The following is a 13350-nucleotide window of genomic DNA, read 5'->3' on the forward strand; positions in this document are numbered from 1 at the left end:
GAAGACAAGCAGTCAAAGAATATGGATTACTGGAACCATGTCCTGTGGTCTGATGAGACGAAGATAAACTTGTTTGGCTCAGATGGTGTCCAGCATGTGTGGTGGTGCCGTGGTGAGGAGTACCAAGACAACTGTCTGTTGACTACCGTCAAGCATGGTGGTGGTAGCACCATGGTCTGGAGCTGCATGAGTGCTGCCAGAGCTGGGGAGCTGCGGTTCATTGAGAGAAACATGAATTCCAGTATGTACTGTGACATTCTGAAGCAGAGCATGATCCCCTCCCTTCGGAAACTGCGCCGCATGGCAGTTTTCCAAAACAATAACGACCCCAAACACACCTCCACGATGACAACTGCCTTGCTGAAGGTAAAGGTGATGGACTGGCCAAGTATGTCTCCAGACCTAAACCCAATTGAGCACATGTGGGGCATCTCCAAGCAGAAGGAGTAGAAGCACAAGGTGTCTAACATTAACCAGTTCCATGATGTCATCATGGAGGAGTGGAAGAGGATTCCAGTAGCAACCTGTGCAGCTCTGGTGAATTCCATGTTAAGGCAGTGCTAGACAATAATGGTGGTCACACAAAATATTGATACTTTGAGCACAACTTGGACATGTTCACTGTGAGGTGTACTCACTTGTGCTGCCAGCTATTTAGACATTAAAGGCTGTGTGTCGAGTTATTTTCAGAGGACAGTAAATCTATACTGCTATTCAAGCTGTGCACTGACTACTTTAAGTTATATCCAAGTTTCATTTTTATAGTGTTGTCCCATAAAAATATATAATAAAATATTTGCAAAAATGTGAGGGGTGTACTCACTTTTGTGAGATACTGTATATATACATGTTAGGTGTTATAGTGGTCAAAACATACAGTATTAGCTTTTATATGTTGAATAATGATCATACTATACCATGGGCAATTTAAGGTGGTTTGCTTTACCTAGCATGTTCAGAAAAAGTGGGACAGTACCTAAAACCCATGTCTGCAACTCAGTGTGATTTTAAATCAATATTATTGTGTATTAAAAATCCATCAGTTCTTTCTGTTTGATGTTTGCTCCTTATACTTCATTTAAGTATAAGAAATTAGACCATTTTTAAATAATAACCACAGCCACAGTTTTGACATTAATGTAGTAAAACAAGTGCTGAAGAACCTTGTGGTAATTATTCGTGATGGGTCCATTTAACTATCGCTTGTTATTTAAAAAGCAGTACAGCATGAAGCTTATTTGTCCCACTTTAACCAAGTATACCAAATTAACTATACAAAATATATTAATATGTATAGCTATAACTGATGTGTACTGCTAATCAAAAGTTTGAGGGCACTCTATAATTTCTTAATAAATAAGCATGTTTTTTTTTAGATCTTGTAAAATCTTTGTAAAATCTATGCTTCATAACAAGGAAGACACTTCAATTAACACAAAGCAATGAGTGTTGCACATTTGTACCCAAAGTATTATCAAGTGTTTTATGTTAATAAAACCTTCACAGATGTTTTTTCTTACATAGTTGAAAATGAACAGTGAAAATCAGATACTACTTTTGAAATGAAAATTTGGTGTCTCCAAACTTTTGATGATCAGTGTATATGCTGTATGGACAGGCTGGTATTCAGTACAAGCATTGTTGTGAAGTACCCTGTCTCCTTTTCTCTTGTAGTGTCCCAGATGGGTGTGGCACAAGGACACAACATGTGTCTGGACCCTGGGATCCCAGACCGGGGAAAAAGAAAAGGCTCAGACTTCAGGTGAGAAACGAGCTTATAGATTACTGATTAACAGACTCCATTCAAAGGACAGGGAGGAGAGAAGGAAGAGGAATGCAGTTAATTTAGAGTTTGTAATGCCAGTGTGATGAATAGCGAGAGGTGGCGGGGGTTGGCACCTGCTTAATTTCTCATTGGCCTTTTAATTCTCAAGGCTCAGTCAGGATATTTGATCAGAATAAACATGGGCACAAGGATCTCAAAGGTCAGAGAGAGAAAGAAGGAAGAAGAGGAGAGAGAGAGAGAGAGAGAGAGAGAGAGAGAGGGACTGTAAGAAAAAAGCAAAGATGTAGAAACACACAGAGGAGTATCTCAGGCATCAGTAATAACAGATATATGTCAGATTTCTACCCAGGGAATTTTACGCAAAAAATGCTAACAAGTATTTTCAATACTTTGAAATGCAGCCAGGGGAACTGGCAACATCTAGAAAAATGAACTGAAATTAGAGCAGTTATAAAATAATATTTACAAATATCAAGGCTTTTTTTTACTGTAGTGGAAAATTGTTTGTTGATGAGTGTGATGTTGTGGTAGAACTGTTGTAGAAACATTCTGTCTCAAAAAGTAATAGTTGTACTTAAATTTTGTGTCATGTGACAGAATTTTCATCACATGACTTACCTACCACGAACCAATAAACAAGCCTCAGTAGGAAATGTTTATCCAGGGTCTTTCCATAAAATGGATCTGAACTACAACCTCCCAGAACATTCACAGGTGGTCTTTTCCATAAATGTGGCTTACAGCACACAGGGCAATTTATTGCATCACATGACCAATTGCTTCTTACAGAATGGTTCTAATTATGGTAATTACCTGAGGCATAAAAATATATTCTGCCCAGTATTAACAATTTCTTTCTCTATTTCATCACTCATATCAAAAGCCTATTGAAAGGCCTACTAAAGCGACGTCTATGAAACAGCCGGGTTTTTGGTTTTTTTTGTTTGTTTGTTTGTTTGTTTTTAATTATATCATTGTATAAAGCAGGGGTTGAGAAGTGAGTCCAGTCAAGTGTTTTCATTTCCCTGTAACTTACCTGCTAAACCTGATAATTAACAGATAAGTTTAATCAAGTGTATTTGAGCAGAGAAATCACCAGGAATCTGGCCTGAGTTCCTTAGCCCTGCCCTGTAAAGCATTATGTTTGTCACTATAAGTGTAATCAGGTACAACATTCACAAACGTTTTCTAATACATTTTCATTTTCTCGCTTTCACAATCCGCATAGTCGAGTCTAGCTATTGACAGTGTATGGAGAAGACCAATGAGTACGAGCCACAGAGCCATTTAATTGAGTGGAAATGGAGCTATGGCAGTGTCATTTCGTAGCGAAGTGCTACTACAGGCAGGCCTGTGGTGTGGGGTGGACTGTCATTGTAATCCTGCTGTGCCAGTGGCAATACCCCCGAGGAATCTAACACAGACAAATGGGCACAATTCCTTTCACACTTGCTCGCTCTCACGTCACAGCAGGGAAGTGAAAGACAATCGAAACTTTTTACCAGAACGTTCTGCGCACCTTTACCGGAGCACTCCGTCATCGACATGCTGGATAATGGAGTGAGTGCAGCACCCTCATACACTCATACACTCTTGCACCCTGCTGAAGAGTGAAGATGCACACACACACACACACACACACACACACACACAAATGTAGCACAACATAATTGTTCTCAAGGTCAAGCTGGCCAGACCCACAACAGAATCTGAACCTGACTGTAGCCCATCATGTAATTCTGTCATTATCTCAGCTACAACAATGCATATACTACTATTCACTACTAACATTGGAATCTCTAGTTATATTTGTGTTATTTTGCATATTATAAGAAGTATTCTATTCACTATCTATACACAGTACTGTTTCGATGTTTTAGGCACCAGAGAAAGTCATATTTGAAAAGTTATTTATCTAATCAATAAGCTTTTATTTGCTAGGAGTAGTGACTTCACATATCGTCACTGTTCCAAGAGAAACAAATATTTCCAAAATGGTAAATTTACAGGAGAGGATGAAAATGCCCTTAACTTTTAATGTAAGTTAATGTAAAGAGATTTTATTCTAAGTGATTTGTGGGCATTTCTTGGTCTTCTCATCAAGAAAGTTTTGCACAGCATAAAGGAGAACTGCCGTGTTCAAAAGATGTAGAAAACTAAAAATCGCCAAAAATGGAGATACGTGTTTTTCATTGCACAGCGACAGTATGTTAGATGTTAGAATCATTGTTCATTTAACCATTTCCAGCCCAGTATTACTTCTAGTTGTCATCCAACAACTAGGCTAATCAGTGCGTCTTTATGTTAAGTCAAGTAAAGTGGCCTAATAACAGAAATTAACAAATCTCTGTGTTGGCTGGGGTCATGCTGGAGACATCTGGAACTTCTATACCATGGCATTAGCAGCTTCATCTGTCATCAGATCATCAACAAAATAGAAATGATTTGCTATCCAAAACAGTGTTGTTTAAATGTTCCTTCAGCTAAAGCATGCAGATCAAAATGTGGCTTTCCAAAGTTGAAATCATAATCCAAACTGAGCCTGAAACATATTTGACAAATGATGTCCGAGCGCTACGAAACCCCAACACAAATAGTTTCCAGCTGTAACACGCACACAGGGTTGAGTGTGAAAGGTTGCAGACGGAAGAAGCCAGAGGGTGGAACAAGACAGAAGAGCTCTAGAGGTCTGCACTCTTTACTGAGCATCCAGCAGGTGCACACACATAGCAGGCCAGTGAGGGGAGAAATGGCCTCAGGACGAGAAGAGCAAGACAGCATCAGGAGTGTGCAGCAGCCTCCTCGTCACAGTGTTACAGCTCTCTGTGCCAGATTAAACATGATGAATGAACGGGCAGCATTAAAAATGTATGTTCAAGTCAAAAGTGAATTGATTTCCTACTTTAGGGGAAAATGAACAGAGATGTTAATGATATGAGCCGAGTGCTCTTGTGTTTTCGTTCTGCAGACGCGGGGCCACAGTGCACTTCTCCTGTGATGAGGGCTACGAGCTCCAGGGCTCCAAGAGCATCACCTGCATGCGTGTGACGGACAGCTATGTGGGCTGGAGTGATGACCGGCCCATCTGCAGAGGTACTGCTCTCCGAGACAAATTTTGACATAGCCTGCCAAAAGTTTGACGACAAATTTCAGCACTCCGTTACATGTTCATGAAAGTCTTCTAGCAGTGGAAGATCTGGTCCATCCAATATACTGCTGAAATTCTAAAGACATACATTTGTTTTATAACCCTTATACCAGTCTGCCATAAACAAAACAGAGAGTGCAGTGCAGTGTTACTTAGGGAGGGGAGTGGGGGTGGTGGGGGCGTGGGTGGGGTGGGGTATGGTGGGATAAGGTTAGCTTGTTTAGCTGAATAGCTAATGGCCTGTTTAGCTAAATGGAGAAAGTTTGGACAGTTTGAGTCAGACGATGCCGTAGTCTCAGGATCTGGCTCCCTCAACACACACACAAGCACACACACACACACATCTTCTAAGCCGCTTCTCCTTCTGGGTCGTGGGGGATGCTGGAGCCTATCCATGTCCTAGGGTACACCCTGGACAGGTCGCTAGTCCATCAAAGGGCAGACAGACAGACATACACATTCACTCACACACTCACACCTAAGGGCAATTTACCATGTACATTTGGCCTGACTGCATGTCTTTGGACTGTGGCAGGAGTACCCAGAAGAAACCCACCCAGACACGGGGAGAACATGCAAACTCCACACAGGAAGGACCCTGGTTGCTCTCGCAACACTGAAATTGAATTAGTGTTGTAGTCAAGATCACTACAAGTGCTATCAAATCAAGAACAAGACTTTGTGTATTTAAAAATCCAGAGAAATGACTTTTTGTTCTCTTTGAAGATATGTTGATATTCAGTAACAGATGGAGGCAACAATTTCCCAGTCAACCTCACCCTCAGACAGAGACAAAGCAGAGACAAAATGATCTTGGGACTGAGACAAGAGACAGTTTATGTTTTCGAGAGTGTGAATGACTTATAATTTCTGCTAAATTCCAGTAGTGTCTGATGGTCATAAGCACAAGTATAGGGGATGGACGTATGATACAAATTACTTGAGAAATCTGGACTTAAAACAATATTTATTTTATTTATTTTATTTATTGATTAATTACTTATATATCTTCACGTTGTTCAGTTCCATTTTTACTGTTTTGGAGTTGTTAAATACACATCATTGAAAGTGAAAGGACATCCCAGAATAATAAGCCAGTGCATACTGTACTTGTATACTGTAACTATAGTCATATACTATATAACTCAAAATTTACATGTACTTTTTGATCGTATTACTCACTAATAGTGTCTTCATTAATATGAAGTTTTCCTGAATAATGATTTGACCAAACTACTGTTAAAAGCACAAATTTAAAACTCCAAGGCCCCAACGTGCACCTATGTGTTAATGGCTGCTGTCAACAGGGTAAAGAGATATATTAATTAAAGGTTTGTCCGCATGTCCCAGGAACCTTTTATTTTTAAGATTATGAGAGTGCCCAAACTTCTGATGATCAATGTATAGCTGAATTTGTAGCCTGTTTAGAATGTGTGTCATGTTTAGTGTGCATTGCGTAAGGTTAGCTAATGGAGAAGGAGCAGAGGGAGGCTAACAGGAGAGAAGAATCTGCAGCAGATTTCCTGAGAGGGAGGAGATGGCTATCACTCTTCAGTAATCAGCTTATTTAGCTGCACTCGGCTCTGATTAATTACTTTATTAAGCTTTACTAATTTTCTGAGTGTGATTGGCCTGGAGAGCTATCGTGGCTTCAGCCCTCCTGCAACTGTCACGTCTTCAAAGAACCATTCTTGACACCAGCACCATCATTTACAAAGGCCCGCACATATGGACACCCCTTTAACGGTGCTTAAGTGGGCACTTTCGTCTTCATTGTGTGAAAAAGTTGAGCGTTTTGTGTGCTTGGCCGTGTACTGCATGGATTAGGACAGTTTTGAGGATTATCCCAAGACAGATGTGCGTATGGTAGATGTCATGCAGGTTAATACACTTTATCATCATATTATCCACAGTGCAGAGCAGACTGCCCTGCAGGCTAACGCATTTCTCTCTCGTTCCAATTTCCTTGTCGAGGTTATAATGTGTCCTCTATGCGTCTCAGAAACACACATATGCCAATGCTCCCACACATACTTTCACACTTGTTAATATCTACTTCTTGCCCCTGTGATATTGATTAATTTCCCCACTATTGTTCAGCAAGCTGTGGACTATTAGACTTTCATTAATGTGTTACATCCCCACTCTTCTTGCAGCAATCTCCTCACAGTGGATGTCCTGGTGTGACAGTCTGTGAGAGAAACGTAGTTGGACAGCTTTGAGATGGATGACTGCAGTCGCTTTTGTTTTTGATTGTTTAACGATCAGCTTTTGGTTTGTAAGCCTTTGTCGTCTGACTGCGGAACGTTTCAGTAAAAAGTGAAAATGGATCTAGAGAAAGCAGAGAAAATCCGGAGAAAGCGTCTGCTAGCCTAGACACACTCTGCTCCTCTTTAAGCCCCATTAGTCATCTAAAGAGTGGTGATATTTGGCGTTTGCTTTCTGAAACCCATTTCAATCACTTGCTCCCTTTCACAAGCAATGTAGAGAATGATTATTCGTCTTGTTTCATTGATTTAACACTACTAAATGCCAGGTCATTACTCAAAAATGGCCTTGTTAATTGCAAAGTGCCGCAGGAAAGTTGGAAACTTGAGAATAATTAAGACAACAGTGTTTCACAGTTGCTCTAGAAAAGAATTCATAAATCACTATGTTGTAAAACTTGAAAACCTAGAGAGAGAAAAAAAAAAACAAAAAATAAATGCACTTTAAAGAAATGGCACCAATTGTCCTTGGCTATGCTTCTTCTTCTTTCGGCTGCTCCCTTTAGGGGTCGCCACAGCGGATCATCTGCCTCCATAGGATTATTTTATGCAAAATAAGGACAGTGATAATCTATTTTGCAACAAATATGTGGGCTATAACTTTAGATTTATATCTGTTGATGAATTATATGTTGTACTATAAGTGTTCTAAGGGGTCCTTCATCTGACTACATCAACATAAAGTCTGCCACCCATAAGAAACGAGCTATAGTCATATGAGATAAAGCCACTTTAACAAAGAGCCAATTAATAGCCATGATTTCTGGCCGGCTTAATAAAAGCGCTATGGCAAAAAGTGTTTTTTTGGCAGGAAGTCACAGCAGTTTCAAGTGGGAAGTAACCTCGGTGAGTTCTTACCCTTTGTCCCAGTCTTCTGCAGGCTACTATGTGTCTGCACCTCTAGCCTCTGCAGTGTGCCTTATATAAAAAAAAAATAAATAAAAACTCTTCTGAGAGAGAAGCACCAGGGCTAGATTTCACACTGATCCAATTCAGGCAAAATGAGATTAGCACTAGCCATGGGGAAACACTTCCAGAAAGCAGGGATGATTATCTGATTGCTCTATCTCCAAGTGCTGTCCTCTGTCCACCTTAAATGAGATCCAGTTTCACGGTAGTCTATCATACTATTAGAAATACTGTAATTCAGATGCATCTAGTTTAACAATGCAGTCTGTTTCTGCTTACTGTAACTTGGCTTGGCTGCATTATGGTTGTAGTACCAAAAGACAGGGTTGGCTGATCCAAGAAGAAATTTGTGCACAAGGTTGTTGCCCCAGAAAATGGCCTTATGTTTTGACTAGTTGCTAAAATGCATAATACTTTAGTACAGAGCTGTTCACATCTGAACTTTTAATCTAGTTTCCAGTCCTGGGTTTTATAGTCACTCGTAAGAGGGGCATTTGGTGATCAATCAGTTAAATTATAAAGTCATCTACCAGTCATTACAAAATCCAGGACCGGAAATTCAAAACAAGCTCTGGATTATTCAAGACTCTGTGCACCAAAAGCACTTCAAAAATGTCTTTGTGTCCTCTCCAACACTCAAACACAGAAGAATTGTTCAAAAATTGTTCGAGAACTCTCAGAACTTCAAGAACCCAGAGCTGTTCTTGGTTTGAATTTACAGTTCTAGGGAAAACCATTCATTGGTATAGAACTTGAATTATCTTAACTGGATTATATGAATTATCTATTGAAAGGTTCTTTAACAGAATCCACATAAGTATATAGCAAAATTATGGGCAGTCTGGGGGTCCCTGAGGACTAGCCTGAGAACTGCTGTCTTAACCCCTAAAAAAAGGCAGATTTATTACATACTAAGGCTTATTTGTCATTAACTACAGGGACTTCAGTGAAACTGGTTAAGGTATTCTTAGGTAATAGAAATGTGTAATAAAACTTTGGGCCATTTGCCATTTGAGGGGTTAAAGAAGCTTTCAGTGGATGGTTCTTTAAAGAATCATGTTTGTAAATAAGATGTGTAGAGTGAAGAAATAGATAAGAGAAAGCACATTTAAAAACACTCAGATCGTTTTGTTTATATTCAATTTGTTAGCCTGTAGTAACACATTAGCACATACTGAGACATATTTATAGGCAATATGGTAAAATGGATGTAAAATGTTGTGGCACATTTGGGTTGCAGACCCCTCATATAGTTTAAAAGTTGTTTACAAGTTAATGGGTTGAGAACCACTGCTTTAGGGGATAAAAGAGTGATTCTTCTATAACAGGGATGTTCAACTCTAGTCCTGGGAGCCCAGTCTACAGCACAGTTTGGTACATGGGCTACTCAAAAAATACCAGCTAAGCCTGGCAATAAACAGATTATTTGAATCAGGTATGTTAGTGGCTTTCAAGAACCGGAATTGAGTGTAGTGTAGGACATGCATTTCAAACATTTACTTATTTATAGTACAGATGCAGTAAATGTATTCAATAGTAAGAGATTCCAGAATTTAAATTCCATGTTTTTAATCAATGCTAACCTACCAGGATGTTATTTTCTCTCTGAAGCTGTAGGATTGTGCATTGCACACTCTGTGAATGTAGGAGTTACTATTGACTTGAAAATTACAGAAAAGGTTGGGGACTAGGAATGAACACAGACTGTGAATGAACTCAGCAAATGCCCTGGACCTCTTAAGCGAAACGAAGGAGAATACCAAGCACCAGAGATTACACATATTATATTATGAAGGTGAAAACTGTGGTCAGCAGGCCCTGGTGTTAATTAACTTTTTTAAGGATTTATTCTTTAATGTCAACCCACCTTTAAGTATGCGAGGAGAGCTGTGGGTGACTGTGTGTGGCGGCGTGTGTGTGTAGCCCCCTGAGGAGCTCACCTCAGACATAGCTCATTAAGAGCCGCAGCTGGTCCCAGACCTGCAGACACGTTCATTTACTGCAAACATACTGGCTGTGCCCTCCCTCCTCATTAGCCAGCGAGCACTTTCATTCGGGGAGGGCTTTAAAGTCCTCCTGGAGGACACTGGAGTCACACAAAAGAATGAAACTCATACAGAAAGTCACACAAAAGTCAAGTTGCCATCAAAAGTGTAGAACCTTCTAATGGTCTCTTAAACTGTAGGTCACATGCTGTTCTGGTCAAAAGCAACAGCCAGAAATAAATCATTTTTTGACATCTTGGGAAATACTAGTTACTGTAATTTCCAAATGTTAGCTCTAGCTCAAGGCTGTACTTTTTATGATTCTCCTACTTTAATCACTGAGGTTACTGATATGCTGCATTAGCTCACTGGTGCGGTCAGTATGTCTCTGAGAGTTGGGTGATTACAGTGAGGTGCAGTGAGCTCAAACAGGTTTCACTTGAGAGCTTGTTTGGTTCACTGAACTAGTGGAAGCATATAAGACCCCACAGGTCTTTCTTCTAGCCTGTGTGGGGATTTGTTTTTGATTATCTACTTTGGTTCAAGGTTATATTTGTACCAAGTAGCCCCAGGAACAAACAATGTACAGCATAATAGCCAATCATATTTGAACTGAAGTTCCAGTTTTTGTGACATGTTACATGATTGACACATGTCTGTTTAGTTAACCTGTAATGTTAATTTAACAAATTGAGGTATTGAGTTTATTGAAATGGCTTAAGAAAACCAATTTCTGAGCCTATTTTAGTAGAATTTGTTATAGTAGATAACTACAAATGACCCGTATTGATTAAAGATAAATCAAAAACATGTCTGTGCAGTTGGTTACATTAAACTATTTTGTGAGTCTCAGCTAATTGCATCAGATATATATAACGCCAAAAATGGACCAGCCCCTACCTACTTGATGGCAATGGTGAAATCTCGAACTGTACCACGAGCCCCTCGAGCTTCGAGTACAGCTCGGCTTGACCCGCCATCCTTCAAGGTGCACGGAAGACAAGCGTCGAGAATGTTCTCTGTACTGGCACCCAGGTGGTGGAATGAACTCCCACTGGCTGTCCGAACAGCAGAGTCTCTTGCTGTCTTCAAATGCAGACTGAAGACTCAACTCTTTACACAGCACTTAAATGAGCATTGAACTATAAGCTGCAATTTTTATTGTATTGCACTCTGTATTGTAGTTTATTGTATTGTTTTGTTTGTTATTGTATTGCATTGAATGGCACAGAGTTCTGCGTTCAACTCTGTTTCTTTTTCTCTTGGTGTCTGCAGTGACATATGTTTCTAGCAGTATCCGAGCTCAGGACTGTCTTTTTCTCTAAGCTATTGGCAACTAGCAAAGATACTTTCTCTAGATTGACAAAGCACTTCTTGTAAGTCGCTCTGGATAAGAGCGTCTGCTAAATGCCGTAAATGTAAATGTAAATATAACATCAGATTTATTGCAAAACGCAAGAATTGTTTCAAGTCATTAAGTCAGCTAAATGCTTAATGTTGTTAAGTTTACATTTCATGTTAATTTCCACTCTCTCATTTGCACTTCTCTCTGTCCCCAATCTCAGCACCCATGTGTGGTGGTCAGCTTCGTGGTCCCAGCGGTGTCATCACATCTCCAAACTTTCCAGTCCAGTACGATAACAACGCCAACTGCACCTGGATCATTACAGCATCAGATCCCAACAAGGTACCATGCTCATCTATACCTTTGATTTGTGGTAAATCTGTTCCTCCATTGGATTATTGATATTGATATGATATTGATAGCCTGGTTCAGGGAGAGGAGACAATAAGGTTGAAATAGTTAAGTTAGGTAGGCAGAGCTACATCAAGTGAGCTGAGAGGATATTATATGAGTGGGGAAGCCATAGTGATGACTTTGGAACCCAGTTCAAGGCCACACTCCGCTTGCCAAAATTCTTTCTCTGGGCTCAAACAAATGGTTTTACAAATCTCTCCTCTTATCACGCTGGCTCAGAGGGGAGAGAAGGGGGGCAGGGATGGACCGCTGCACCATTAATGTTCCTGTTTTGCCACCCCCCCTTTCCCACCCCATCCTGTGGGTAACGGACAGTTCTACTTCACACTGTCTGGGCTGGCGAGAGACTCACAAATGAAGATGAAGCATGGCTATCCCCGCTTTTTACAAACGTAATGACATTCTATTTTTGTGTCAGTACAATGGCACCTAGAAGAGACATGGGGTCAGCCGTGAGATTGTGGCAGAACTGGGGCCATGCAAAATGTACCTGACAATGAGCTTTTTATTCTCTATAGCTGAGCCAGAGCCCACACACCAGCCTCTTTGTGCACAAAGATATCAGCCTGGATGATGCCGCTTACTGCGTGCATTTTAGGCATGTCCAGTGGGCTTAGATAATAATGGAATTAAGGAACAGAAATTAATATTAAGGCATGCTGAGGAATTCAAGGTCAGCCTAGTTCATTAAAAACAATGAGTCTTGCATTGCAGTTCTGAATGTATTCATGGAAACTATTAAACAGGGAACCAATAAGTAGTGATGCACCAGCAGCAATACTGAGCTTGTTAACTCTTTACTGCATGGTGTTGTCATATGGCATCAAGGACTTGCAAAAGTGGAAATGTGAATTTTTTCTATTCCTTTAGGAAATAGAAGGCTGCTGACATCATTGATGTTGCCGTCACCAGAACTGTGTTTTGTTTACTGAAAACTATGTATTTCGGTGATAAGAAAAGCGATGACATTGCGCTAGCCAGAAATACTTTAGTCTCATCAGTGCAATTGTTACTGTATGGTATAACAGCATACTAAAATGGCACTGCTATCTGCAGTGCATCCAATGTTAATAAATTAGTGTACTGCCACTAGACTCTGCACTGTCCAAGAGTGGTTTTGTCCTGCAGTTGATTTACTCCCATTGTCTGCATTGCGGATATGGCATATGGCAATTCAAATCAAAAATACCCCTCATTATTTCATATTTTGTACAGGAATAAATGGATCAAATACATTGATGAGCCCCATTCAGTGCTGTTTTGTAGTCGTGATTATTGGAATAAACAATTTTGGAAAAACAGTGCAGTTTCAAAATGTATCTACTCTGGCAACTTCAGCTGTACTGCATGTCTGAGTTTATATGCTTTGCCACTGTGAAACACAGAAGGCTAAATGGTGTCCTGGTATGATATCTGTACATAGTATCAACAGGGGAAAAAATGTATCCCTGCCAATAAGAGATTTTAAACATGAATGGTCACTGAGAGTGCTTCAT

General features: G+C 40.1%; 1 protein-coding gene across 1 annotated transcript in view; it reads left to right on the forward strand.

Moving 5' to 3' along the window:
• csmd2 (CUB and Sushi multiple domains 2) overlaps window positions 1–13350 on the forward strand; it is a 388841-nt gene that overhangs the window by 194161 nt on the left and 181330 nt on the right. The window contains exons 8-10 of the mRNA XM_017694219.2: window positions 1675–1762; window positions 4755–4879; window positions 11661–11782. Of these exons, the coding sequence (XP_017549708.1) occupies window positions 1675–1762; window positions 4755–4879; window positions 11661–11782 (335 nt within the window). The remainder of the gene's footprint in view (window positions 1–1674; window positions 1763–4754; window positions 4880–11660; window positions 11783–13350) is intronic.

This window comes from Pygocentrus nattereri, chromosome 27 (genome assembly GCF_015220715.1).
Source record: "Pygocentrus nattereri isolate fPygNat1 chromosome 27, fPygNat1.pri, whole genome shotgun sequence".
NCBI lineage: Eukaryota > Metazoa > Chordata > Actinopteri > Characiformes > Serrasalmidae > Pygocentrus > Pygocentrus nattereri.